Source organism: Cygnus olor, chromosome 12 (assembly GCF_009769625.2).
Source record: "Cygnus olor isolate bCygOlo1 chromosome 12, bCygOlo1.pri.v2, whole genome shotgun sequence".
NCBI lineage: Eukaryota > Metazoa > Chordata > Aves > Anseriformes > Anatidae > Cygnus > Cygnus olor.
This window is the reverse complement of record NC_049180.1, coordinates 1,281,996-1,309,298: the sequence shown is the minus strand read 5'-3', so window position 1 is coordinate 1,309,298 and position 27,303 is coordinate 1,281,996. Positions and strand designations below refer to the sequence as shown.

The following is a 27,303-nucleotide window of genomic DNA, read 5'->3' as shown; positions in this document are numbered from 1 at the left end:
GAGAACTACCTGATAAGCAGAGTAAAACTGCAGGATAGAGAAACCCAGACCTGAAGCATCAGCCTGCCCTGGGAAGGCTGTTATGCGTAACAGCTCTTCTGGGTCAGCCCAAAGGTCTGTGTAGTTCTGTACCCAACTCCTACACTGATTGCAGCAGATATTCCTGTTCAACATCATTGTTTATTTAGTAGTCCCTCATGGGGACAATATCTTTTCTGTTCTGAATTTGTTTTATTGTTATTCCGTATTACTTCATACACTTGGAATTAAGACTCATAATCTTCACTTCCAGCCCATGCTAGTAGAACTACACTCCAGGCAGAAGGAATGCTGCCACAGGTTTCTCGTGTTTGAGCCGTGAGACATCTTAAGACTGCAACAACCTGTGCCAACTTCTTACCTACCAAACAGACAAGTCAGTCTATCAGCAGAGCTAATGCAGAGCCATTTCCTGCAAACCTGTCTTCTGCCTCTCCCCATCTCAATAACCTCATTTCCCCCCCACCATACAACACCATTAGGTTGTCCTTTGTCCCTTAAATCCCCACCAACGGAATCGTCCATTATTTTCTACATCCCACAGCACAGGATGGGCAAGAGGGAGCTGGCACTTTACTGGCTTCAAACAGCACGTTGCTACCTGGGTGGCTAACATAGACGCTGCTTGGCCAGTAGCTGGCTCGCTAATCATTGAGCTCCTCTGCAGCCTGTCTCCAGAAATACTTATTAGGGTCTGTTAGTCCTCTGTGCAGGTCTAATTTTCATGAAATCTGGGGAAAGTTTCCATGTTTATGAATGTCCAACTTTAAGACAGAGGAATTAGATTTGGCAGCATGCTCAAACTTGGTAGGAATAGCAGACAGGGCTAACCTAAGCCTCCACAGGAAAAAGAGCGTAATTGGTGAGAGAACTGTTGGATGGATGACCAGTACCTGCATGGCTTCATCCGTGGAAGACAAGTCTTCATAGAGCCCCATATCTTCTATAGCAACCTGTGTGGTGTTACATAAAGATGGACATCGTCACAACATGGTTAATATTTTGACAGATCCAGAAAGATGTCTTTTCTAAAGGGACAATTTTTACTAACCTTGAGGTCAGCCAGTCTCGTTTTAGCCAGAGTGATATACTCCAAGAGAATAGATCGGTGTTTTGATGGCACAAAAGGCGGGTACATAATATGGACCTGAAATGTAAAATTCAAAACACGATTTGCCATTTTTACAGGAGACGACTGTAAAATTCTGGTTTACTTTTACACTCAATTACCTCAAGTACTCCCCCAAGACATTATTGCTCGTTTTAAGAAAAGCCAGTTTCATGGCAACTGACATGCTAATTTTCCCCAACAACAACAAACAGACTAAATCACTGAATTGCTTCAATATAACTCCACGGAAGGAATTCTCCTTCTTGTCAAGGAAATAAAAGAATCTTGTTCTTGTTTATTTCAGGGAGAAAAGGTTTTGAACAGTGTGTCGGAAGTAATGCAATTACTGTAACAAAACTAATAGTATGCTCAAAGGCACATGGCACAAATATGTTTATTTTGGAGCAGTTCTGGAGCAGTCTAAAAAACCATCTCTACCAGCAGCTTCCCACCTTCAAGTACGGGGCTACTTCAAAGGGCACTAGCTCTGACAAGAACTCGAAGAGGAAGACCAGAGCCTTCTTACTGCTCCCGTGTTGACCACCAGCACTCCCAAAGGAAGCCTGAAACAGAAAACATCACAGCTCAGCCTTTCAGCGTGGAGGGAATCAGCATCCCAGCACTGCACTAAACTCAGCACACAAATCCCAGGCATCTATTGCAGACATCTGCTTTGTGTCAAGAGTATCCTCCTGGAGAAAAGTCTCCAGAGAAAGTTTTTAGAAGTCTCCACAGGAGTTTCTTTCAGTTTCTTTTTCCAGTTTCCAGACAGCCTGCCATGTCACATTCAAAATTCCTTCTGATGCACTACCATGGGTACAGTCAGGGGAGTTAAACAAGGCAAAACCAAAATGCACCAAAGGATCGAGGTTCATCAGGGCACCACAGTTCTGGAAGTGTATCTGGGCACTCTAAGAAAAATAAGCCAGTCAGACACTACAAAAAATAGAACCGGTTTACCTTTGATACATCCTAAACACTTTATCAGCAAAGGCTGAGCTTAGATTTGCAAACTCATATAAAGGAATTTAAAGGTTTAAATTATGCGGAGATTTGCATACCTTAAATACCTACATGTTTACAACTAAAAGCTAATTAGCAATTATCTATAAGGTCAAACATCAATTACAGCTGCACGCAAACATCCAGGAAATAGGAATGCTTCATGTGCAATAACCCACAACTTACGCAATCACAACACTGCTGGTTATCAAGATACTGAAAGACATCCAAGAATATGATTAGAATAGGAATTACGTGTCTGCGTTCCTGACAAATAACTAGAGGAGGCAAGATGGACTTGGAAGATGAAAGAAGGGAAGACCAGGGAAAGCCAAGTAAATATATTCTTTGCAGACACAAAGGCAGTAATAAATATTATTCCTAATACCAATATAATCACTTATTACTTTATTTTTTTCCTTGTTTTGTTGCTAGATTCCTGGTTATCTTGTCTGAAACTAGTTGTTTTTTTCTGTGCAGCAAAACCTTCCTTAAGTGCAGGTTTCTCACACACTTAAAACAAAGATTATCACTCAGGCCTCGTTTAGTCTTACCTTAAACCATTCAGAGTATGGCATGAACACAGCAGGGCCCTCGAGGGCAGCCTGACGAGCTATCAGGAACGCAGTGATCATATTTTCCATATCGTAATTCTCAAAAGCCTTTATCAGGAGATGGCTCAGTAGATCTAGAAACATAAGCAGTAACCTCAAACTTTGCTCTTGACAATTGTGCTACAATTTTATAGTAAATGAAGACAAATATCTGATAACACATCTGTCCCAAAGGGACATGCACTGCAGCTTAGAGAACCTTTGGGCCTCGCTTATATTTTTCATGTGCTTTCAGTGGTCAAATACTTTAGGACTTCCACTTGCAAGAATCACAGGGAGTCCAGCAATGACACAATCAGTAAGAAACCCTATCAAACACGGTCTGTTAGCAAAAGCGAGATAGAGGAACTAAGCTTCAGTAATCACTACTCCAAATAATCATGAAGGTAATTATCAAATAATCATTCTTAGCTGTACACTAAATTATAGAAGTGTCAGACACAAGGCCTGGCATTCACATCACGGCTGACATAGAATACTTGAATGCAGAGGGTGAGTTCCTGCTCTTTCCCCTACAGAAATCTCCAAAGAGCAGTTAGGAACTTGCTACTGCACCATTCAGGTTGTTTTCTCTGTTCAGTATCTGAGAAGCAACAAGCATGTGTTATCTTGCAGGCTTGCCAATACCTACATACCTTTGAACAACTGCTCAGCCTCAGCCTGACAGACCACCAGCGTGGAAACACAGGACAGGACATGCTGCCAATTTACTTCGTGTGTTTCCAGGACTTGCTGTAGCTGGCAGATCGACTCCTTTGCACTGAACGCCACAAACAGCTGGAAGAGAGCGACAGCAATTCACTTTAGCTATGGCATGCAGCCACCTGTAAGGGTGAAATGCACTGTCAAGATTAACACGCAGATGCCTTTTGCATAACTTATGAAAAAGCTATCTTGTGTGCACCTTTTGCATCAGCTTCCCAGGGCCAGACATTATTCTGGCTTGGAATCAGCACTGGCTAAAATACACAGGAATGCTCCAGCTCTTTCAGAAGCAACGTCATATTCTGTAACAGTGAAAATTCACATCTTCAGATATCTTTGTTCTCATTAGGAGCTTTGCACAAACGTCCCCTTAGTACTTCAGGCTTTGTCCTGCCTGCAGCTCCTGGCAGCTAGTTCAGATTCTGCGACTGTAATGCGCTATATTTAAATAATTCCATTTTAGATATTTCGATGAATACAAAACCAACATAATAATGTGCTCTTTGTAAAACCAAGAAGACATACTTTGCGATACAAGGTAGTGAGCAGCGAACAAGTCCTTGTAAAGCTCCACTCTCTCTGCATATGGATGGCATCAGACACTATATCCAGAAAAAGAATATAATAGTTACCTCTTCAGCAATAGATTTTAAAATACACCTAAAACGCAGAACTTCACCACACAAGATTTCCCTTTAGCTTTCACAGCCACATACATTAAAAACTGCCTGCTGAAATCCTTTCTCTCCTATTCATCTTTGGAACACAGACTGTGTGAACACGACTGTGCCATTTCACCACAGCACTGTCATCTCTAAGCTGTTCTCGAGATCACACATTCATTGGCCAACATAATGCAGAGAAAATCAGCAAGGAATCATCTTTTCCCTCAGTGATCTCTTTCAGCTGGAAGCCAGCAACAGTGACATTGCTCTCCCACGCTACAGGTGAGCGGCTCTAGATCATAGCTCAGTGTGGTATTTCACCAGAGATTTCGCAGCCCTAGTATTTCTTCCTAAAAACATCAAGCTTCACAATTAACAATCATGGATTAGAAGCCTTCTTGCATTTATGTCTGATCTACCAAAACGAAATGAACAACAGACACCCAACCAGCAGAGAAAGGCTATGTTTTGCACTTAAAGAGAAACACATAGGGCCACGTTATTTTAGCCCCAAGCTTTCTCTGCAGTACCAGCTCTCCCACACAGCTGCTCCTTTGGCTAAAACTACTCCCAGAGGCCACAGTTCTCCCATGTCTGCTCCACAAAGGCTGCTAGTAGATGTTATTCCAAATATCTGCTCATGAGCCATTGGCTAAAGCTCTATCTGAAGGCCCTGATTTTCCACCTAAGGGTTTCTCCTGAACTACAGCCCTCTAAAACCCAGACGAACTTCCCATCTTTTCTGGCAACATGCAGGTAGGGAAGGAAGCAGGGAGTCAGGCAGTTTCACTGTGCTTGGTTTGCAGGCAGGACTCCATTCAGTGAGGTCTGGGTGGGATGGAGCTCCAAACCCACCACAATAACAAACCCTCGAGGCACTTACTGCTCCCCGTGTACTCCTACCTTTCAACAAGGGGTTGTAGGTAAGAACCTCAGTCAGGGTGTGTCTAAAAAACTGTTGCAAGGAATCCGGATGAACTGCACTTCCATAAATTGACATGCTGAACACATTCAGCCTATAAATGACAAGGAAATATTCTGAAACAATGCGCAGGAAATATGATGAACCAGGTGCTGATTAGGCTGAATGATTCATTTTTCTTCTACACCTACCCTCATCAAAATGCCAGAGATATATACTTTTTTTTTAATGTATTTTAAAAAATCTGTCAGTTACTCAACATTATTAAGCTATCAGATTTATAAACTTGAGTCAAATGTATACCCCTGCACAGGTCAGGACTGAAGTCTAACAAGTACAAAGCAATCAGACAAAATGGGTCTGAAAATGGAAATTTGAGGAGATGACGGCACCTTCCCAGAGCTCCTGCTAAGAAGCAGAGTGAGCAAACTTGAGAGAGGAAACTCATCACATGCTGACGTGCTCCAAGATTGGTTCTGAGACTGCCAGAATGCCCTTTCCTATCTCACACTTACCTTTTTACTTGCAATTTCACTTGTGAATACTTTATTAGAGAGAACACAAAACACAAACAGTGCTGGGGGGAGGGAATAGACATTTATCCAATCCCACTAACAAGCATAACAGTGGATAAAAAAAAACTCCTCCTGACATTATTAAGAGGAACTGTGTTTCTTACCAGAACCTCATAGCTTGCAACGCGGAGACATCCTCCTGCTTCTCTTTACCAACAGCATCAAGCACCCCTGGTACCCCAAAGTAAAGACACAAAGATGCAATGAGAGAAATGGAAGGAGCTGTGACCCCAAACAGCTAAGAAGGTGACCCCATTAGGGAAGCGTGCCATTCAGCAGCATTAAATTCTTACAAAAACTACTCAGAAGTAACACAGAGACTCAGAAACTATTAACATCAACCTTGAACCACTTTAAAAGCATTCCCAAAAATGTGCTAACAATTAAGCCATCCAAAAATGCACAAAAAGTAATATTTAATTTCCAAATCTAATCCTAGCTGTGCAGTGCATCTAAGAGTGCAAACACTGCAAGGCTGCAGTAGAGAAAAGTCTGGAGACGGATTTGCACAGGCAAGCTCTGTGTCAACAACCTCCTGAAACAATGGTCTTCACCACCCTCAACAAAGAGAGCACGCTGCTGTGAATGGCACTTATTTGTGACAGCAGAGGGACTTCACGTTACATTGCCTTAGCAGCACTCCTTCAAAAGCGAGACCTGCCCCAAAATGGCTCGTAGAGGTGGAAGAGGTGGGCAGCTTGCACAACACATGGTCCTGACCAGACTACTCAAAGCCCACATACTGAGAGATCCTCTGCTTTACAGCCTGCAGCAGCAGTGGTTTTGTTTCTTGTTCCATGCTACCTTCAAAAGTCTCCTCTTTAACCACAAAAAAGTTTGGTTTTCATTAGGATTTGATCATTAGGACCATCTCAGTGATGCGCTCTGAAAAGGAAACTACCAAACTGAGGCAGCAAAACAGGCGTCCCTCACATTTCTGTTGTAAGGCAGCCCACAGCGTATGGGAGGAACATTCTCCTCCCCTGCTGAGGAATACTTTAAGGTTAAGCAGGGGAGAACAGAGAAAAGGAGATAAACTCTACTTAGCCGCAGGCACGGGAGTTCAATTTAGCACGATCATTACTATGAAGCACGGTGCTCCCAGCCTGTCCTCCTCATGTGAACGTCTCCATTAATTGTGAATTATTTTATATAAAGCACCCTAATGTTCTTCAAAGCCGCTGACAAGCTAAGTGAAACCCCTCAAAGGTGACCCAAAAGCACACACTCACAAGAACACTTAATTCAGAACTTCCTATACGTTTTCGAACAGACTGCAAGGCAGGCAGTGGCAGCACAGGCTGCAGGAACGTGAAGGTCAGATGAAGAGCAGGTTAGCACCGACTCCAGCCTGACTGCCAGCTGCCTGCTTCACTTCCCCAGAATCCCTCCAGTCCCGTGTTTATGAGGGTTATTTTTCAAGTGCCAACACCATTAAAGGGTCACCTGAGATGGGAGTCGTACATACTAAATAATAAAGCACTTCTCTTACAGCTTTCCCTTTTTAGAACTGCTCAGCGAGGTCTGTAAGGCAGCTCTGTCTCCAGACAACGCTTTCTGCCAGACGTGGGTAAGGGATCAGGCTGGCGATACCCACACGGAGAGGTGCAGAAGGACAGTCCCCATGTTGTGTCCTGGTCTTCAGTCATTTTACAACAGACAAAAAGCACCGATTTCTGCAATAGCACTGAGCATGCTGCTGAAACATGCCAGCAAGAAAAGAGGTAAAGCGCTGTCACTAAGGAGACAGAGAAGTAAGAACACCCACGCAGCCAGATTAGACAATTACAATGGCCTAGAGCACGTGAGGAGGTGTAAGTGAATGCTTCCTCTGCAGACAAAACAGCACAGCAGAACCAGCAGCTTACTGTGAAGATCGTCTGTGACACAAGGCAAAAAAAAAAAACACACCTTCTTGTGCGTTCAGTCTTTCCGCAACAGGATTTGTAACGCAGATCAGGCACTACTACACTTGAGCTCTCAGCAGCAGCATCACCACCGCCCAGGCCAAAACAGGTACATTGTCCATGGGACAGTTGAACGCTGGCTGTTTAAAGACTAAGCATGCACATTATAATCTTTGCTCCACATCGAAAAAAAAATAAATCAGGTTTCACAAACCAATAGTCTGCAAATCCAAACAGCAAGTCAGCAAAATAGCTTGCTTGCACGTAACTTGGTAAATTCAAAGTTGAATTTAATAAGCAGAAAAAATGATCCTAGTTTAACCTCTGTGCTACAACGGATTGGATTGTTTCCAATCAAACTTGTTAAAAATCAGCTCCGATATCTTTACCTGGTGTTGCAGCTGGGAGGATCAAAAATGAACTAGCATAAAAAGCAAGAAATTATCTTTGGTGTTAGAAGACACTCGCTTTACAAGAGCAAAGGAAAAAAACAGAAGCACAGAGAATCAGTGACATAAATACAACACAGGCAAAGCATCCCAGAGAGAGGACTGCTCTGAGTCCTTAGGTGATTCAGTAACGAGCAAGGAACTTAAGCCTAGCAAACAGCAGTGACTGCACAGTTACAAATCACGAGAACACTTACATGTCAACATTCTTTGTAAAACAGCACGACAGATCTGTTCAAAATTGACAAAGTAAGAATTTAGTGTTTAAAACAGCTACAATTATACGCAGGAAAAGTAAACTGAGTCAAACAAGAAGGTTTTGTCTCTCTTAAATTAAAGCTTAACTTTTACCTGAGGCTCTAATGCAGAACAGATACAACAGGCAGACAGGCAAGCATTTTCCATGCCTCATTTACAAACAGAAAAAAAGAGCAATCAAGGTGAACCCAAGGAAGCTAAAAAGCCTCTGACAAGTTACCTAGGAGAAATTCTCTTTAAAGAGGTCTCTAGTTTCACCATTTCTTCCTTACCCACTGCAGTAAATGGGCCATTGCCTTTTCTTTGTTGCTCTAAACTCAGATTTATTTACACTCAAAGGCAGAGACATATAAAATGCAACTAGTTTTTTAAACAACTATCTCTAATGTTTAATTTTGTCCTTACATTGGGGACCTTCTTGAATTCACACCTCCTTCCCAGCTCTGAAGTTTGCTGAAAGCCATTCTGAAGAAATGTGATCGCAAAGTCTGCAAATCGAGAAGGAATGAGTGTTTCAGCATCCCCTTACGATAAAAACCTCTTGCTCTTCTGCCTTCCCATCTCAGTCCCCCAAGGGGACTGGTGTCTGAAAAGCATCACTCCCTGAACAGCACAGTCAGCAAGACTGCTCAACACTCAGTTTTTCTCTTGGAGGAAAATTACTCTCGGGCAAAAAGGACCTGGAACAGTCAATGACAAGAAGCACAGAAATGTACAGGATTATAAAGACCAGGCAGTTTAGAGGTGTCACACACTTTTACCATCGCAGAGCTCAGGTGAATTGTACCTGACCCGCCGCACTGGCCCAAAGGCCAGGCTACAGCCCTTCAAGCAATCTTATGCGGGAAACAATTCGCTAAATTCACCAAATACATTTCCCTCGTTGAAAGAACGTAAGAAAACGCAAAGCGAGGTCCCATTTTTTAAACCCCAGCTTCTGACTTGCGAGCCTGTGCTGCAGGCCAGCAGTCGGACCCCGCTTCGCAGCGCCCAGCTCAGTGCCTTGCCTGAGAGAACGCGCCCGGCGAGTTCCGCGTCCTGCGAGGGCTCCTCCGCCTGCTCACACAGAGCACGAAGGCTGCTGCACAGCCACTCCACCACGGCAGGGGCGTCAGGGTTGCTGAGAACAAACAGAAGCACGTTCAGTTCAATCCTTTCTATGCTTTGTGATGCTTGGTTTTTTTTTGCCCCACCATCCCCTTGGACTTAGGAAAGAGACATCTGTGTAGGACTCTGCGCTATATGAGGCAGTTCATTTCTTTTCATTGTAAAAGCCAACGAGAGCTTTATTTGCTTCATAATAAGATAAGAAAAAATACATGTGAAATTGAGTGTTCAAGTATTTGAGTATTAATCATATCTGACATTAAGGTATTTCAATTTTAAAACTTATTTTAGAAGATTTTAGTTCTGATTTCTAAGATACTTGGATAAAAATGCTTTCCAAAAAAATATAAAACCCAAGCTCTCTCTCTTTGGTTTCCTTAAAGTACAGCAAGCACTGAAGGCTTTTTTTCCTGTCTCTTTAACAGATAAGTAAATCGGCATCAAAGGCTGTATCAAAGATCGTTGTAATATTCCTCTGACACCATAAGAAAACATCCTGAGGTTCTGAAAGAGTAACTGATTTTGTTAGCTCTGTATTGGGAAAAATAAATAAATTCTTAGAGTAACTTCTCTGGAGATTAACTCTGCCTCACTTCATTGCAACACTGGCTTTGAGACGACAGAAGCACGCCGTTTATGCGAAGCAAGCCTTCTCACCAAGACCCACACTAATTTTCACTGGCTACACAAGAGTTTCCGAAGCAGCTCTCAGGGGATGTCCAGATGAACCGAAAGAGCTGGGTTACTGCGTCCTTCCCCACCCTGCGTGGTACCTGCCCGCTGTGCAGCCAGCTGTGCCAGTGAAACTGGGTGAAATAAACATCAGCCAGCAGGGGCTGCAGCGGTGGTTCTTGCCCAACCGTTTGCTTCACACCCCAACTGATTGAGCAGCCACCAGACGAGCAGCCACCGTACCCTGAACTGTGCTAATTAACCCAGAGTAACCTCTCAAACCCCGGGTAACTTCTTAAATCCTGCTAATCTGATCACCTGCAAGCATCTGACTATATTCATAGTCCAGAATACTCATGACTAATCCCCGATTACATTTCAATAGGCTTTAAGCGATTAAATATATCTGCAAACCTATAAACCTCTGCTCACCTCTCCAGCAGCTCTCCCAGTCCAATGATGTTGCCTCTGTGCAGGTGCCACACAGCTTCCAGCACCGGAAGGTCCTAGCAAGAACGTCACAGTTAGGCCCCAGTGCACATTTCACACTTAACAACAATGTTTTGATATGATAACCTATATAGAAAGAATGAAACTAAACTTCATTCATTCAAAGTTATCTATTCTGTGTTCCATTCATACGTATATCCACCTTTGTCTCCCTGGAATAATCCTAACTTTGCATATTCAAAGGAGCAGTGGCTATCCTAGAAAACGGGGTAGTACTACATTTCAAGTCTTGTTAATTCAGAACCAGAAACAGCTCGGAGAATTATCACTCGGTCTTGTAACTCTTCAGTAGTTTCTGTGGAACAGGTTTGCTGCTCTCAAATCCATTTCCCAAGAGGAGACTGCAGGAAGAGATTCTGCAGCTGTACGAGAAGACGGGCCCATGGGCATGGAGGAAAACCGAGCACCACCTGAGCAGCCTTTGAGCACGCAAGGCATTCGGAAGACGAGTCCCACTAGCCTTCTGCAGCGACTAGTAGCTGCTTCTTAGCGTGACCCCCAACTCGCCCACATACTTTGCCTTCAACGGCCTAATCCTTTACTGTAACGATCTCAATTACATAGCAGCACTTGATCTCCATGTCTACCTGAGAACAGGGAGATTTTAATCAGCCCATAAAATTCACAGGATTCTATTTTCAGCCCCAGACGGATATTTGAGACTAGAGCATGCCTCTTTATCCAGGGAGATCAGTCTCTTCCTTCTTTCCCACCAGAGCAGCGAGCAACCAAAATTGTCCTGCTCACAAAAAGTCCTTAACTCTATTTAGAGCACCATTTATCTTCACAAAACAAACCACACAAATGAAATCAAGCCAACACATTTGTGAAGCAATGCAACCTGTTATCTGCTCTCATATTTCTCCCAAGCCATTCGCTGCACGAACTCACTTAGGCTTATCGCAATTCCCAGACAAACGGAGCAGAGAACCAGAACGCCAGAGACCCGCTGAGCACCGCTGGCGAAGCGCACGCAGGATTTCTGGGGCTGCGCCACCCCACAGCCAGCTGCGAGTCTGCACTGACCTGGGCAGCAAGCCTATGCACCACCTGACAGAGAGTTATCAGCATATTTCATTGAAAACAGTAAGGAGTGAAGGTAAATAGGAGAGAAAATGATCCCTCCAAAGCTTGTATTAGCTGCAGTGTCACCTCGGACGAGTTTAATCCCACTACCCATGCTGTAACTCCAGATACCACATTTGTCATGCCCTTCCTTGCTTCCAAAAGCTACAGAAAACCAGCGGTGCTCAGTACAAACGGAAACGGATTAAAATCTCCTTCAGAGAGGCAACCTGCCTGCCTGGCTCCACAAAAAGCTCGATCACCAAGACGCCGTCAACTCTCTTTTGTGGCAGTTTCTCAGCAGAACTGGTCACACAGTTTTAATGACTCTTCCAAACCTCTATTAAGCCCTCGTCAAAAATAAAGCAAATCTTGCCACAGGGGCAGTTAAGCCCCCAGTGAACTGGGAGCTGTTGAACAGACAACAACAACCAAGCCCTCTGCTGTTTGTAACTCATGCTTTTGAAAGGTCAGAAAGACCACAGTCATTCTGAGGAGAAATTCAAGACGACAGTCGCCCACAACTGACACAGGGATAAGCAATAGCAAGACTACTGTAGATTACAAAAAAACACCAAAGAAAACGGAACGCAGATCACAGCATCACTAGTCCAGGTTACAGTTCCACGGAAGAAACCTAAATGGCTTGTAACAGCAAGATTTCTTTGCGAGTTCTTACCTGCATTTTCCATATTTCTTGACAGAAGTGTGAGCGACTGAACACGTTGTTCACCAACAAATCCTTGACTGTTTGAAGCAAGCAAGACAGTCTCTTCTGGAATCACCCCAAAAAATAAGCAGAAATAATTTCCCTCGTAAATAACGCATTCTTACAAAAATAACTTTTTTTTTCCCCCTTCCTGTTTTTCAAAGACTTGAATGGTGGAGAGAATTCATGGGGAAGGCCCACACCTTTCATCTCAAGGCTGAGTCAAAGGCAGCCCAGCTGACAGCACAGGCACCTGACAGCTACTCAGAGGCGATGTGAGCCAGCAGTCCTGGCACAGGTATTGTACAGAAGACCATCACCACACCTCGCTACGCTGCAAACTGAGAAGATTGATAAACATAGAACTACGACTAAGAGAGACCAAACCACACCAGGGAACACACTAGAGGTGACAGCACAGGGCCTGCTTAGAGATACTCTAGTAACAGACAGGAAACTTCACTTCCAAGGTGTCAAAAAGTAGCTCCTTTCCTGTACAGGAGAGTGCCATATTTCTACAAGCATTTCAGACACACAAATACTGGTTTCTTGATAAGCTAAATGTAAGGCTTTTTGCTTACTCTCTGGCCCAAGTTCAGCAGAGGTACTTGGGAGGGGCTTGCAGAAGGCTGACAGATCCGCTCGATGTTGGTGACAGCATTTTTGGCTGCCAAGACTGCTGCGGGGACACCCAATCTTGAGGCCTGTTCCTGCAGAACAGAGACTAAAACCAAAAACCCACAATGCAGAAACCTGACAGCACGCAATAAAAATCAGTGTGTGAATACATGACTGTGAAGAGAGAAATCCCAGGTCTTAAAACTCCTTCCAGCACTGATATCATTTGTTGTACTGGGCAAGTCGTTTATATTTCCAAGCATCATTCCTTTACTGTACATAAGATGATGGCAGAAGAAACGTAGAAATGGAAAATCCCTACTAAGTAGAATTTTGTATTTTAATCTTGCAAGACTCACAGGAACACTTTAAAATAATCAAAATATTCGAAAACTAGACCTTGCCGGGGGTGCCATTCCCTGGACAAGTAAGAAACAAGCAGCTGAATGGGAGACCAGGAACAGTGAGAAGGAAGTAAAATCGGGATTGCGTTTAACAGGCAGAAATTCGTAAGTGAAGATCTTTTTCATGTCTGTCTGCAACCAATGTTCTTTTGCTCACCAATAAATGATTCCGACAATGCTTCCTGGTGCTCTTTGCCACTCTCTCCAGCTGACTTAACTAAATCTTCCACCTGCAAGCAAAACAAAAACATTAACAGTCTCAGATGTCTATTACACACTTTTACAAATATATTCCCTCTAAAGCATATTTAGCAGCTCAGGCATTCCATGGGGCTGGAGCAATTGAAATGAAATTAACACCATGCTCCTGCACAGTCATGGTAAACCATGGATTTTAAGGCACCTTGCAAGAGATATAAGTAAGTTCCTTTTATTCAGAGAAAGCGAGATGCAGGTCAGAGCTCCTTGTCCATAGTCACCCAACAGATCAGCACACAAAGTCTTGTCCGTGCAGTCACAGTGTCATAAATATTTGATGAACATAGCAAAACTTTGCATCCTCTTATAGTTAAATCACCCCTCCCCTTATTATTTGTTTTTAAATAAAGACACACGTTCTCTAGAGAAAGAAACATTCTTGTGGCTGAACTATGGTACGTATTGGAATGGCCAACTCCAGTTATCAAAATCAAAAATTTTCTCTACTGTGGGAGGAGAAGGTAGAACGTGGCCAAGACAGAATCTTGGCTTAAGCATGTATGCAGACAAATTGCACAGGTTTTCATAAAGACAGTCACGTTAGTCAGAAATGGTTGGTAATTCAGAGAAAACCTAATAGCCTCTCCAGCTTTTTTTTTCCCCTATATACACAAAAAGGCAATTCTGGCACTCAGACAGGTGCTGGATTTCCACTTGTCCATTTGTCCCATGCTTAACCATTTTTAGTCTATAACAATAACAAAAAAAAGAGGTCTAATTTCTGCAAAGCAGACCTCTAAGCTTCAGCTTACTTCCACAGTGCTGTTTTTTCCTTTTCACTTATCATGAAAAATGTGTTCCTGGGACATTCATTTTACATCTGCCCTGGGAATGACCCTGATGGAAATCCCTCTCCAGCAGGCATCTCCCGAGGTCCCTGTCCCGCTCCTACCTCCAGGAGGAGGTCGTTCAGGTTCTGATGGCGGTCCAGAAGCTGCAGAGCTGCTTCACGGAGCTCCGCTCCGCTCCCAAAGGTGCTTCTTCGTTTCCTGGCTCTCCCTGCTGAGAAGTCTGGGTTTATTTTAAAACCAAAGCGTGCTCTGGCCCCCGCTGACAGCCTCGCTGAGGCGATCTCCCTCTCTCACCCCGCTGCCCCACCACACAGGGCTGACAGAGCCAAGGGGGTCCTGCCCAGACCCTCAGCGGGCAGCAGCAGGACAGCAGCAAGGCACATAAATCCTGGGGCCTTCAACACATACTGGCATGAGGCGTCCAGTGCAGCCAAGGCTGCCAGGCACTGCCAGCCGTCGGCCTTGGCCTTGCCCAAGCCAAATTGTACCAGACAGCTCCACCAGACGCCTCCACCTCAGGGCTCTGAGGCCGCCGGGCGCTGCAAGCAGCTCCTGAGAGGGGCAGGCAGCACCTGAGGGGCTGGGGGCACCCGAGGAGCTAGGACAGGGCTGCCTGGAGCCCCAGGGAGCCCCAAACCAGAGGAAGGGCAAGCTGTCGGTCACAGAGGACACCCCCAGCCCTCCCCCGAGCGCCGGGACAGCCCCGGCCCGCACCCACCCAGCAGCGCCCTCAGCTCGCTCCCGCCCGCGCCCGCCATCATGGCGGCGCCCAGCCGCTGCCCGCCAAACCAACCCGCCCGCTCCGCGCCGCCATTGGCCGCCCGCCGAGGCGCCTCCCTTCGCCTATTGGCTAGAAGAGGCGTGGTCCCGCCCTCCTGCCCGCCATCTTGGTAGTGGCGGCGGCAGGAGGCTGCCATGTTGGGGAGGGCGGGGTGGCGTGAGGTGGCGGGTCTCTTGGGGTCGCGTGTGTGGGACTGTCACTGCTGCCACCGGGTACCTGTGGCTGCCAAGGGTACCTGTGGCTGCCGAGGGTACAGAGCAGGAGGTGGCAGCTCGCTGTGTGTGGAACAAAAGCAGCTCATTGTGTGTGGAACAATAGCATTGCCCGGGGAAGATGGAGATTCACCCCGGGGACTCGCCCGCTGGCTGCAGCCGTCCAGAGCCCCGTGCTGGAATTGGCCCTGGGAGGTTTTCATGGCAGCACAGCCCCATGAGGGGCTGACCCCGCAGTCCTCACCACCAGAGCTGAAATCCCTTCCCGGCAGCGCTGGGGCTGCGGCCCTGTGCTCGCTGTGCCAACCCCAGCCCGCCGGCCTCTCCTTCCCACCGCCACAGCGCCAGGGAGGCTGCGGAAAGTGGCAGACCGTCTGTCCCCTGTCACGCTCCTGGCCAGGGAGGTCGTTCCCCTCCGTGCGACAATCAAACAGTAAATTTCTCCCTTACCAACATCCCTGGCAGGTTGCTGCAGCCTCACTGGTTTACCAGCCTGTGAAGAGCAGCTCTTGCTATATTTAATCCTTCAGCGCACTATCTGTGAGGTATCCTGAGTTAATGCGGTCTGCTCAGAGGATTGGTTTTAATTAAAATATTAATGAAGAAGAATCTAGAAAGGAAATGGAGCCTTAACAAGCACGCCGTGATTCAACATTGCTGCCTTTGCAGCGCCGTCATCCAGACCCTGCCGAGGCAGTGGCTCCGGCCAGGCTCTCCTCCCACACCAGGGCACATCCAGCTGCACTGCTGGGCCACATAAAGCTGCTCTGAGAGCAGGATCCGACCCAGGGACCTGCCTCTGTGCCTTTGCTCAGCTGCAGAGTGAGCAGCTTGGGGGCCTCATGCCCACCCCTTGGTTGTGCCCCGGCAATGGGAAGGTGAAACCCAGTCATACCAGAGACCTCTGCGATAAAACTGACCCTGAAGGTGGGCAGCTTTGTTGAATCCAGCCCGATCTGTTCAGCATCACGCTTATGAGCCACGCTTGCCCAGAGGAACAGCCTCATCCATCTGCTCCTCGGTGGTGCCTGGGGACAGGGCTGGCCACCAGTGCTCACAGCCCCTGGCTGCTTTGATCAGGAGTGAGGATCGGGGTTCAGTGATGGGCTGGCATGGGAATTTTGGAGTGCCAGAATGCCTCAGAGCAGTAAGCAGCCCACTACATCCTGCACCATCAGGAAATTGGGCAAAAACACCACTGCAAATGGCCAAAGTGACAAGAAACTCCCCCAAAAAGGTGAGAGGAGGCGCAGCCAAGGGTTGTGCTTGAAGTGGCAACGCCAAGAAGCTCCCCTTGAGCTCAGGCATGTCCAAGTCCAGCCACATCCAAGACCAGCACACAGCACACCCCAAGAGCACACCACCTCACCAAGCACTCACCGCTTTCACGGTCCTAAGCTCAGTGCAGCAGCTAAGGAAGCTGAATACATGCATCCAGCCCCACGGGAGCTGTGCACTGTCATCTTGACTTCCTGGGGCTGTTCAAGGAAATTTTTTTGCATACAACAAAGGAAACCCAGGCAGCGTATTACCTGAAAACAAACATTGTGCACAGCCCTGCTGCAGGCTGCCAGGGCACGGCTCTGCCCCACATCTTGGCCCCGCCACGCTGCTGCTCGTTGCCCTTCGACGCGCAGGGGGGTGGGAAGTGGGGAAATCTGACACTCCTGCAGTGATTTGCAACCTTTTCCCAATCTGTTCATTTTTTTTTTCCTATTTCTTTCATTTTTAATTAAATTTCCCCTATGCACATATACGCTTGGCTTTTGTTTGATTTTTTCCAAGGCGGTAGCTTTTAATTATATCTTGATTTCACGTTAATTACAGTTTTACCCAAAGCGAAGGGCTTTGCGCCTTATAATTCAAATGCGCTCCCACGAATCCTGCCAGCTGGGTTATCGCTGCCTCCAAAGGCCCGCGCCCAGCCCCGGCGGTGCCGCCCTGGCTGTGTCTGGAGGCAGCAGCAGGTCCTGGGGAGCAGGAGAGCCAGCAGCCGGCTCGGCCCCGCATCGGGCAGTGTGCTTGGGTTTCCTCCTTCTGCTGTCGCTGCCAAAGCAGGCTACAAAGCCGGCTGATGACAGGGTGAATGTCACATTCAAATCGCACTCGTTTGAGCAGAAAGCGAGCCGCAGACACGGGCATCACGGCCAAGATCTGCTGCATTTTCCTTCTCGATGCAGCTGGAGCTCCGTCCTGCCTCGGCTCCCCGTCCCCGTGGCTCCTGGGGCTTTGTGGCTGAGCCACAGGGGCAGTCGGGATGGCAGTGAGTGTGGTGGCCCCAGAGGGGTCAGACACCACTGTGCTCCCCAAACCCTGGCCCAGCTGATGGTGCATTTGGGCGATCCCACCGGTGCACAGATGATCTGCATCCATCCTCCTGCCTCCCCGGTCCCAGGGCACTGCAGCAGGCAGGGCTGCACCTCCCAGCCGTGCCTTCCTCAACAGCTCAGTTCTACCATTTCCTTCTCCAAAAGATGGAGCTGATGTTGCTCGGGGTCTCCAGGAGGGAATTCTCCCCTAGCTGGAAGCCTCTCACTCAGCCAAGCCATGGCACTTCGAGCACAGTCCCAGCCGTGGTGTCCCGGGGCAGCCCTTTGGCCACGAGGGACAGACGGGAGGCCCCAGTGGCCCCAGTTTCTGCTCATGGCTTAATGGAGCTGAGGTGGGTTTTATGCATCATGCAAACGGGGAGCTCATAATGATGAGCTTCATTTTGCTGCCTGACCTTTCACAGCAGGCCGTCCGCTCCCTGCTCTGCTGTGGGCACTGAGCCACGCCAGCCTCTGTGGGTGCCCCCCCCGCCATGCTCCCACGGGACATCGGCTCAGCGAGATACCCCAAGGCCCCACCTCGGTGCCTTCACCTGGCTTCTGCTGCTCCTGGCCATGCCAAAACAGCACTGCACCACGCTGCCGGCTGCTGGCGCGCTGCCTGCCTTTGCCCCCGGGCCTCTTCCAGAGGATGCAGCCCGCGGACACCCCAGAAACGCTGCCTCTGGTCCTCCCCACCCTGGTGCTCGGGTCGCTGGTTTTCAGCCCCAGCCCCGTACGCTGGCGAGGTCTCTGCTCCTCCTCCGCAGGCGATGCAGGGCTGCGCAGAGCCCACGGGGACACTTCCCCAGGAGACCTCCTGGCTCTGAGTGCTCCCAGGGGCTCCCGGGGAGCTCCTTGTGTCCTTGCAGCCACCTTCCCAGCTCGCTGCGCATCGTGACGCGGGATGGCCCCCGCGGAGCTTGTGGCTTCCATGCCTCGGGTCTGAGGCTGTGCCCCGAGCCGTGGCCGTGCCTGACCTCTGAGGTGGCCACACCAGACCTTACAGGCGGCAGGAGCCGTACCATACCATACAGCCCCGTGGCGGGGCTGTCCCACAGCTCTGCTCTGCACCCTGCACCCCGCCGTGGGCCTGCAGCCTGCACAAAGCCACGTGCCCTGCACCCTGCACCCTTCACCATGCACCCCACCTGCACTCACGCACGCTGCACCCTGCACCCCGTTGTGTCCTGCACCCCGTATGCACCTGTGCCATGCACCCTGCGCCCAGCACCCAGTTGTGCCCTGCACCTTGCATGCAGCTGCACGCTGTGCACCCTGCGCCCCGCACCCTGCATGCCCCCTGCACCCAGCTGTGCCCTACACCCTGCATGCAGCTGCCTGCTGTGCACCCTGCGCCCCGCACCCTGCGTGCAGCTGTGAGCTCTGCACTGTGCTGTGCACCCTGCGCTCTGCACCCTGCATGCCCCCTGCACCCGGCTGTGCCCCGCACCCTGCATGGAGCCGCCTGCTGTGCACCCTGCGCCCAGCACCCTGCGTGCAACGGTGTGCCCTGCACTGTGCTGGGTGCCCTGCACCCCGCATTCAGCCTGCACCCCGCATGCTGCGCACCCCGCGCCCTTAACACCCTGCGTGCACCGCACCCTGCGCCCTGCACCCGCTCGTGCGCCCCGCACCGCGCACCCTCCGCCCTTGCGCCTTGCACGCACCCTGCGCCCAGCCCCGCCCCCAGCACCCGGCCCTTGCACCCCGGCAGCCTGCGGGGCCGTGCCGAGCCGTGCTGTACCGAGCCGTGCCGAGCCGTGCCGTACCGAGCCCTACCGAGCCGCGCCGAACCGAGCCCCCCCCCCCCCCCCCCCCGCCGCAGTGCGCGCCCCGAGCGGCGGCGGCGGCGAGGGCGGAGCCGGGAGCGGGGGCGGCGCAGATCCGAGCCGAGCGGGGCCGGGCCGAGCCGCTCCCCCCCCGCCCCCCCGCCCCTCCCGCCCCGCCCGTGCGGCGGAGGTCGGCGGCGGCGGCGGCGGCGGCGGAGGCGCGGGGATGGGGCGATGGCGCGGGCGGGCGGCGGGGCCCCGCGGGAGCTGTCCCTGGAGGAGGTGCTGAAGTGCTACGAGCAGCCGCTCAACGAGGAGCAGGCGTGGGCGCTCTGCTTCCAGGCCTGCCGCGCCGCCGCCGCCGCCCCCGCCGCGCCGCCCCGCACCGCCGACATCCGCCTCCGAGCCGACGGCAGCGTGGCGCTCCCGGCACCGCCGCCCGGTGAGAGGCGGCCGGGGAGGAGGAGGGGGCACACGGGGGAGGGAGCCCCGGGACCGGTAGGGGGTGCTGCGGGGCCCGGGGGGGGGAGAGGAGAGCTCCGCTGGAACCGGGGGGGGGGGGGGACCGGGAGCGGTGAGGAGGAGCGGGGGGGGGGGCGCGCAGAGGGGAGAGGGAACCGGCAGCGGGAGGCGGGGAGGGGGGCGGGGAGGGGGACGGCACCGCTGCGGGAGCCGGTGGGCTCCGTGGGCAGCGGGGGGTGGGAAGGCACCGGGGGGTTGGGGGGCTGGCACCGGGCAAACCGGGACCAACAGACCCCGGTGAGGCGGGCGGAGAAAGGGGGGCGCGCACCCCAAGCCTCAGTCCCGGCACCGGGTCGGTTCCAGCACCGGCACCGCGGGTACCGGCACCGGCAGCGGGTCGGTGGCTCAGGGCCCCAGGCCCGGTGCGGCACCGGCACCGGCACCGGGGAGGAGGCTGCTGGGTGCCCCGCGAGGCTGGACGCGGCACAGGGTGTGCGTGGCACGGGGGGTAGGGGCGGTGGGGTGCGGGGTGCCCACGGTGCAGGGCCCGGGACACGGAGCCCTTCAGGGCAGGCAGGACACACGGCAGGGACAGACGTGGGGACACGCACCTGCACGCACACGGGCACGCAGCGCGCACGCAGCACACCCACGGGATGGGGTGCACGCTCGGACCCCACTCCTCCCCCCTTCCTGGGCACCCGGAAGGGGCATTTTGGGGCAGCACCGTCCCTGACCTTTGGACTCGTGGCCGTGCCCTCCCTGCGGGCGGTTGGCGCTGCTGGGCAGGGCCGGCTGTGTTTATGGTCTGTAATTAGGCCCCGCCGGGTGCCAGCAGCAACGCTGGGTGGCTCGGCGCGGGGCTGAGCACCGTGTGCCTAATGACAGAGCTGGGGAAGGGCTGAGCCCCCGCCTCGCCCCGCGTGGGGACAGCGTGGGGACAGCCCCGGACCAGCGACCGCTGGCTCCCGCGTGCCCCAAGATGGATTTTGGTGCTTGGCATTCGTGGGGTCTCCTGGGGGCCTCGCGGCCCCACAGGGACACTTCATTGTCACCCCGTGTCCTTGCTCACGGCCGGCTGAGGCTGCGGCACCGCTGGGCGTCCCTGCTGCTGGCAGCGGGCAGGGATGCTGCGGTGTCGCTGCGCGTCCTTGCTGCCGGCAGCCGGGCAGGGAAAACCCCGGGGGAACGGGGAATGAAGGGGGATGGAGCCGGGCCCTTCGCTGCTGCAGCCCGGTGCTCGAGGGGCTACGGGTGAGTCCCAGCACTGCCGCAGGTAGGGCACGGGCACCGGCACGCGGCTTGGCAGCTGCTCCCAGGTGTGGGGCAGGAATGGGCCGGGTGAGCCGGCAGCAGCCGCCTGAGCAGCTCCAGGTCCCACGGGATGCCCGGCCCCAGCCCCACCAGCCCGAGGGAGCAGCCGGCACGTGAGCGCTGCGCAAACACCTCCAAAGCGGCCCCGTTTGCCATGGCAGCAGCAGGCGCTGCCGTTCCAGGTGTGGCCGTCCCGCCACAGCCGCGGGCGCTTCGTCCCTGATTTGCATCCTGGAAAAGATTTTCTGTTTCCTCCCCGTGGCCGGCTCGGCCGGCTCCTCTGCCACCATGCGGGATGTGATGCCGTCCCCTGCAGGGCCGCTGGCGGGGCTTAGGGACGGACACAGAATCCCACGGTATTTGATGTGGTCCAGCTGGGGCATGGGGTCCCGTGGGACACGCTCCCGTCCCAGCTGGCCTCACCCTGCCCCATGGGTGCTGGGCTGGGCGCCTGGCCACGGCCGGCACGTGGCCTGAGCCACCTCTCCCCCGGGCTGCTGCATCGATCAGCTAAATGGAGAGGTAATGGACACGGGGGATGGCCTGCGCTCTCCCGGGCCCGGGAAGTGGCTCTGCTCTGCAGCTGCTGCTGGGGAAAGACGAGCCGGGGGTATCTGGGCACTCACCTCCCTCGGGGTCGGTGCAAAAGCCACTGCTGCTGGACGTCCTGTGGCTGCCGTGCTCCCCAGGAGGGTCTGAGCTGCCCGTGAGGCTGTGGCCTGGACTTGTGCGTGTGTGTGTGCACAGGGCTGGTGTGTGTGCACAGTGCCCGTGAGTGTGCACAGGGCTTGTGAGTGTGCACGGGGCTGTTGTGTCTGTGCATGGAGCTTGTGTGTGCACAGGGCTTGTGTATGTGTGGTGCCGTGTGTGTGCACAGTGCCGTGTGTGTGCACAGTGCCGTGTGTGTGCACAGTGCCGTGTGTGTGTGCACAGTGCCCGTGTGTGTGCACAGCACTCCAGCCGCGCTGCCTCTGCAGTGAAAGGAGCGCCGTTAGCGCCGTCAGCTGAGCGCAGCCCGTCACCGCACCGCACCGCACGCGGGGTCGCACTCTGTGGGTGCTCTGCCGGTCCCTGCTGCACCCCGCCAGCCAGCACCCACAGCCCTGGGCCATGCAGGGGGCATCGCCCCGTGGGTGCAGAGCACTCTGCTCCCCTGGTCCCAGCGCTAATGGGGTGATGCTGCCAGCCAACGTGCCCCTCAACATGCCACCTCTCCCTCCGGCTCCAGCTGTTGGCAGGCAGGGCATCGGCCGGTGCTGGGGGCCAGGGCGTGGGGCTCAGCACCCTGAGGCTGCACCAGCCATGGGGCCAGCTCGGGATGGGAGTGGGGCTCCCAGCTCAGGTGCGGAGGGGAGCATGAGGTGACGTGGGGCGAGCCCCAGCCTGGGAGCCCCGCAGTGACCGAGCCTTCCTCTCCCCCAGCGCTGCCCCTGCTCCTGACACCCGCTGCTGAAGCACAGGTATGTGGGGGCCCGGGGCGCTCGCCAGGCCCTGCATCTCCTCGCTGGCCCCAGCAGGGTGAGCTGGCCGTCTGCCACCGCTCCCTGTCGGTGCCATGGCTCGGCCATGCCTCCCCTCTGCGCGTGCCCTCCTGCGGGCACCCGCTCCCCTTGCCCTGCGGTAATGGGGTCTGGGGTGCACCGGGGGGGCGAGACCCAGCCCCGGCAGATGGGGTGTCATGCGCAGGGGCTCGGTGGCACGGGCGATGCCGGGGCTCGCGATGGCACAGGCGATGCCATCTCCTTGCAGATGGTGCAGTCCTTGGGCTTCGCCATCTACCGGGCGCTGGACTGGGGGCTGGACGAGAACGAGGAGCGGGAGCTGAGCCCGCAGCTGGAGCAGCTCATCGACCTGATGACCAACAGCGACTCGGAGGACAGCGGCTGCGGCACGGCCGATGAGGGCTATGGGGGGCAGGAGGAGGAGGAGGAGAGCGGCGAGGGGCCGCCGCGGGCCGTGCGCACCTTCGGGCAGGCCATGCGGTGCTGCGCCGCACGCCTCGCCAACCCCGCCGAAGCCCAGGCTCACTACCAGGCCGTGTGCCGGGCTCTCTTTGCCGAGACCGTGGAGCTCAAAGCTTTCCTGGCCAAGATCCGCGACGCCAAGGAGGTGAGCGCCGGCAGGGAACTCCCCCAAAATGCTGGGGTGAGCGCGGTGCTTTGCTGCTGCCTGCCCACAGAACCGGGGAGGTGCCGGTGCTGCTGTGCACGGGGCTGTGCCAACCTGGGGGCTGCGTGCTGGGCACCCCTTGTGCTGGGTGCTGTGGTGGGGTGACGGCATCCCCGTGCTGGGGTGACGGTGTCCCCGTGCCATGGCAGATGCTACAGAAGCTGAACGAGGATGAGGAAGTGGAGGAGAGGCCGTCAGCAGAGCTGGGCAGCCTGCGCAACACAGACTGGGTACGGTGGTGTGGCAGGAGCTGCAGTAGGGACCGGGGCCGTGGTGGGTCCGGTGCTGACCCCCCGAACTCCTGCCAGGCCCGGCTGTGGGTGCAGCTGATGCGGGAGCTGCGGCACGGCGTGAAGCTGAAGAAGGTGCAGGAGAAGCAGTTCAACCCGCTGCCCACCGAGTACCAGCTCACCCCCTTCGAGATGCTCATGCAGGACATCCGTGCGCGCAACTACAAGCTCCGCAAGGTCATGGTGAGCGCAGCTGGGATGTCCCCACACCCTGCCAGGTGCTGTGCCATGGGCCAGCCCTGGCGCTGACGCTGCCTGCGGCCCCTCTGCCCTCTCCCAGGTGGATGGCGACATCCCGCCCCGGGTGAAGAAGGACGCCCACGAGCTCATCCTGGACTTCATCCGCTCCCGGCCCCCACTCAAGCAGGTGGGTGCCAGACCCATGGTGCCACAGTGCCCCCGTGGCCGGCAGCACCCAGGCTGGGCTCCCCATGAGCCCCGAGGGACCGCGGCTCCAAGCTGCAGCACCCCGGCTCTGCGTCCCCCAGGCATCAGAGCGGCGGCTGCGGCCCCTGCCCCAGAAGCAGAGGACACTGCACGAGAAGATTTTGGAGGAGATCAAGCAGGAGAGGAAGCTCCGGCCCGTAGAGACGCAGTACCGGGGCCAGAAAGGTACCGGCAGCGCCTCCCTTGTGCTGTGGGCGATGCTCTGGAGCTGTGGCAGGTCCCCAGTGCCCCATCAGGTCCCCGCACAGAGGCACTGAGCTCCGGCCCCATCTGCAGGCTACAGCTCCCTGCCCTGCATCCCCCACGCCTGCTCCAGCCACCTCACCTCCAGCTCCTGCATCGACCTCTCCGCACCGGAGGCCGGCACCGCGCCACCGCGCCCACGGCTCCGCGTCCTGCTCAAGGCGCCCACGCTGGCTGAGATGGAGGAGATGAACATCTCCGAGGCAAGAGAGGGCATGCGGTGGGGACGCTGTGGGGCACATGCCAGGACGGCAGAGGACGGGGGCACGGGGTTCTCCGTGTGATGCCGTCCCCGTGGCCTTGCAGGAGGAGGACTCGCCAGGTGCAGAGCCCGGCTTGGGGCTGCCCATGAAGCGGGACCGCTCCTTCTCGGAGCAGGACCTGGCCCAGTTCCAGAGCGAGCTCAGCGGCGGCCAGGCTGTGCCCGAGGTGCTGGGGCCGCTGGAGCCCGAGCCCCGGCCCCGCTCAGGTACCTGCACCCCGCGTCCACCCCAAGAGCCCAGCCCTGCACAGGGGCCGCCATCCCACGGTGCCCGTGCGCTGCCCATCGGGGCGGTCAGTGCCCCCAGCCCCACCACAGCCCACTCCATACGCCGCGTGCCCTGTGGCACCCCTGTCCCCATGTCACCAAGGGTGGCTTTGCCGTGCCCTCCAGCAGGCACCTGCTGGAGGGGTCGCATGCGGCAGCGTGTCCTTAGTGTCCCTCCCGTGTCCTCACTGCGTCCTTCCCGTGCCCGCCCGTGCAGGCTCGGTCCCCGCCAGCTACCACCCGGTGCCGTACGGCTCTGCGCCGCCCCGTGCTGCCCTGGGCCCCGTGGAGGAGAGGCCGGAGGACGGCTCCAGCGCTGCCCCCAGCAGCAGCTCCAAGCACCTCTGGCTGGTGGGTGCCCACGGCAGGGACAGCGAGGCTGGGGCTGCGAGCACAGCCCGGCACGGGGTGCACACTGCGTGGGGACCCCATGGGGCACGCCACGCTGGGCGCCCTGTGCCCGTGCCGGGGTGACGGCCCCTCTCTGCCCGCAGGAGTTCAGCCACCCCGTGGAGAGCCTGGCCCTCACGGTGGAGGAGATGATCAACGTGCGCAGGGTGCTGGTCAAGGCCGAGATGGAGAAGTTCCAGCAGAGCAAGGAGCTCTACAACAGCCTGAAGAAGGGGAAGGTGGGAGCTGGGGCTGGAGGGGCCGGGCTGCCCCATCACTGACCCCCTGGTGCTCACCCTGCCTGTGCCCGCAGGTCTGCTGCTGCTGCCGCACCAAGTTCCCCCTCTTCTCCTGGCCCTCAGCCTGCCTCTTCTGCAAGCGGTGAGCGCCGTGCCATGCCGTGCTGTGCCGTGCCGTGCCGCACCACAGCGCTGGGAGGGTGGCGGGAGGGTGCCGCGGTGCTGGCTTTGCTCAGCAGCCTCTCTCCATGTCCCCAGGTCTGTCTGCACCTCCTGCAGCCTGAAGGTAAGGGACCTGCCCGGGTCAGTGCCACCAGCCCCTGTCCCCATCCCTGTCCTGTCAGTAGGGGTGATGCCAGGACAGAGGCATGGGGCATGGCTGGCTGGGCTGAGCCCGCACAGCTGGGCACTATGGCACCCACGGGTGCTGTCCCTGACACCTGCACGCCCCGGCAGATGAAGATGCCTTCCAAGAAGCTGGCTCACATCCCCGTCTACGCACTGGGCTTCGAGAGCCTCCCGGGATCACTGCTGGCCAAAGCCCTGCCGCTGCGCAGGAGGGAAACCTTCCAGTGAGTCCCGTGCCCCACGAGGGCCCCGTGCCCTCCGCTGCCTTCCTCCCGGCCTCCTCCTCCTCCCCGGCTGGGGCTGACGGCGCGCTCTGTGCCCACAGCTCGCTGCCGGGCCCGGGCTGGCGCCGCGTGGAAGAGGAATTCCCCCACATCTACGCCCAGGGCTCCGTCCTGCGCGACGTCTGCAGCGACTGCACCGGCTTCGTCACCGACGTCATCTGCTCCAGCCGCCGCAGCGTGGCCGTCCTCAACGCCGCGCCGCGCCGCGCCGCCCGCTGCGAGTCCTGGTACAAGTGAGGGCCCGGCGCCAGCCCTGCCGGGATGTACATATATACATAGACGGATACACACAGCCTCTATATTTATATACCTGACGGACCAGGGGGGCGCGGGGCCTGCGGCAGGCCGGCTCCGTGTCTCCCAGCCCATGTGCCCAGGGGAGCCTCCTGTCCCCGCCGCTGAGGGGACGCTGGCACGGCCCTTTGGGGACGGGGACCCTCGGGGATGGGGCCCCCCCGGGGCACCCTCAGCCCCCCCAGCCCCGCTCCGGTGCCAAGGCCTGGTGGGGCTGGGACGCCTTACGGCCCCGTGGCTCTCTGTACATAGCGGCCCCTGGCTAATAAACCATCCCGGGCTGCCCCTCGGGGCCACAGCGGCGGCTCCTGTGCTGGGGGGATCGGGGGGGGTGGGTCGGGAAGGGGGGTGCTGGGGGGGATGTGCGGCTGTCCCGTGTCCTGTAGCCTCAAAGCTGGCCGTCCCACGGCCCCACTCCACACCGCCACGGCCCTGTGGGTCCCGGGGCAGCCCTGGCTGGGGGCGGCCACCCCCCCGCCATGCTCAGCACCCCCCGGGATGGGCTGTGGACCCCGGGGGCACCGTGGGGAAGTCCCCCTGCCCCTTCCCACAGCCTAATCCCCCATCCCCAGACACCCCCATGTCCCCAGACACCCCCACGTCCCCAGACAGCCCTGTCCCTAGACACCCCCATCCCCAGACACCCCCGTCCCCAGACACCCCCATGTCCCCAGACACCCCCCCATGTGTGTATGTGTGTCCCAGCCCCGTGCCCCCCCCCACGTCCCGGAGCTCCCCATTGCCGCCCCCCCCCTGCAGACACCACGGAAAAGCAGCGCCCCCCCCTCCACCCGGGACATATTTCACGCTGGGGCTGCGCGGGGGGGGGGGGGGGGGGG

At 55.0% G+C, this 27,303-nt stretch overlaps 3 protein-coding genes across 8 annotated transcripts in view; 1 reads left to right on the top strand and 2 right to left on the bottom strand.

The window, feature by feature from the left end:
• Nucleotides 1-15,192, bottom strand: part of FANCA (FA complementation group A) — a 34,814-nt gene extending 19,622 nt beyond the window's left edge. Inside the window, exons 1-17 of one of the 5 annotated variants that reach the window (XR_005823581.1) lie at nucleotides 15,100-15,170; nucleotides 14,483-14,592; nucleotides 13,490-13,562; nucleotides 12,892-13,034; nucleotides 12,281-12,376; nucleotides 10,459-10,532; nucleotides 9,255-9,367; nucleotides 8,653-8,735; nucleotides 8,187-8,220; nucleotides 5,738-5,804; nucleotides 5,040-5,152; nucleotides 3,997-4,073; nucleotides 3,402-3,543; nucleotides 2,707-2,840; nucleotides 1,603-1,713; nucleotides 1,091-1,186; nucleotides 933-992 (exon numbers count right to left, since the gene is read on the bottom strand). Coding sequence is in view for 4 of the 5 variants with exons in the window: in XM_040570950.1 (XP_040426884.1) it covers nucleotides 933-992; nucleotides 1,091-1,186; nucleotides 1,603-1,713; nucleotides 2,707-2,840; nucleotides 3,402-3,543; nucleotides 3,997-4,073; nucleotides 5,040-5,152; nucleotides 5,738-5,804; nucleotides 8,187-8,220; nucleotides 8,653-8,735; nucleotides 9,255-9,367; nucleotides 10,459-10,532; nucleotides 12,281-12,376; nucleotides 12,892-13,034; nucleotides 13,490-13,562; nucleotides 14,483-14,592; nucleotides 15,100-15,142 (1,569 nt within the window). In the remaining variant the exon portion in view is untranslated. Of the gene's footprint in view, nucleotides 1-932; nucleotides 993-1,090; nucleotides 1,187-1,602; nucleotides 1,714-2,706; nucleotides 2,841-3,401; nucleotides 3,544-3,996; nucleotides 4,074-5,039; nucleotides 5,153-5,737; nucleotides 5,805-8,186; nucleotides 8,221-8,652; nucleotides 8,736-9,254; nucleotides 9,368-10,458; nucleotides 10,533-12,280; nucleotides 12,377-12,891; nucleotides 13,035-13,489; nucleotides 13,563-14,482; nucleotides 14,593-14,675; nucleotides 15,068-15,099 lie in introns of those variants that run through there. The other 4 variants (XM_040570950.1, XM_040570951.1, XM_040570952.1 and 1 more) reach the window with 4 other exon arrangements.
• Nucleotides 15,193-17,174: 1,982 nt separating this feature from the next.
• Nucleotides 17,175-19,217, bottom strand: LOC121076670. Its single transcript, XM_040571177.1, has 2 exons — nucleotides 19,010-19,217; nucleotides 17,175-18,934 (listed from the first exon to the last, which is right to left on the bottom strand). The coding sequence occupies exons 1-2, from the start codon at nucleotides 19,106-19,108 to the stop codon at nucleotides 18,083-18,085; spliced, it is 951 nt and encodes a 316-aa protein (XP_040427111.1). The 5' UTR covers nucleotides 19,109-19,217; the 3' UTR covers nucleotides 17,175-18,082.
• Nucleotides 19,218-19,646: 429 nt separating this feature from the next.
• Nucleotides 19,647-26,762, top strand: SPIRE2 (spire type actin nucleation factor 2). Of its 2 annotated transcripts, XM_040571422.1 has the most exons (15): nucleotides 19,647-19,897; nucleotides 22,654-22,691; nucleotides 22,981-23,340; nucleotides 23,550-23,630; nucleotides 23,709-23,873; nucleotides 23,971-24,057; nucleotides 24,179-24,302; nucleotides 24,414-24,583; nucleotides 24,687-24,849; nucleotides 25,127-25,260; nucleotides 25,404-25,538; nucleotides 25,613-25,680; nucleotides 25,797-25,824; nucleotides 25,995-26,110; nucleotides 26,212-26,762. In XM_040571422.1, the coding sequence occupies exons 1-15, from the start codon at nucleotides 19,690-19,692 to the stop codon at nucleotides 26,405-26,407; spliced, it is 2,073 nt and encodes a 690-aa protein (XP_040427356.1). In that variant the 5' UTR covers nucleotides 19,647-19,689; the 3' UTR covers nucleotides 26,408-26,762. The 2 variants fall into 2 exon arrangements, with proteins under 2 accessions (XP_040427356.1, XP_040427358.1); XM_040571424.1 differs by lacking the exon at nucleotides 19,647-19,897 and having other exon boundaries at nucleotides 22,665-22,749.
• The last annotated feature ends 541 nt before the right edge of the window (nucleotides 26,763-27,303 follow it).

Excerpts from the sequence above, each read along its gene's own strand:
- LOC121076670 (XM_040571177.1), bottom strand. The coding sequence starts at position 19,108 with ATGCAGGGTGCAGAGCGCAGGGTGCACAGCACAGTGCAGAGCTCACAG. Across the intron at positions 18,935-19,009 it reads AGCAGGCAGCTGCATGCAGG|GTGCAGGGCACAACTGGGTG; the intron begins GTGTAGGGCACA and ends GCTGCATGCAAG.
- SPIRE2 (XM_040571422.1), top strand. The coding sequence starts at position 19,690 with ATGGCGCGGGCGGGCGGCGGGGCCCCGCGGGAGCTGTCCCTGGAGGAG. Across the intron at positions 22,692-22,980 it reads CACCCGCTGCTGAAGCACAG|ATGGTGCAGTCCTTGGGCTT; the intron begins GTATGTGGGGGC and ends ATCTCCTTGCAG. Across the intron at positions 24,058-24,178 it reads CCCGGCCCCCACTCAAGCAG|GCATCAGAGCGGCGGCTGCG; the intron begins GTGGGTGCCAGA and ends TGCGTCCCCCAG.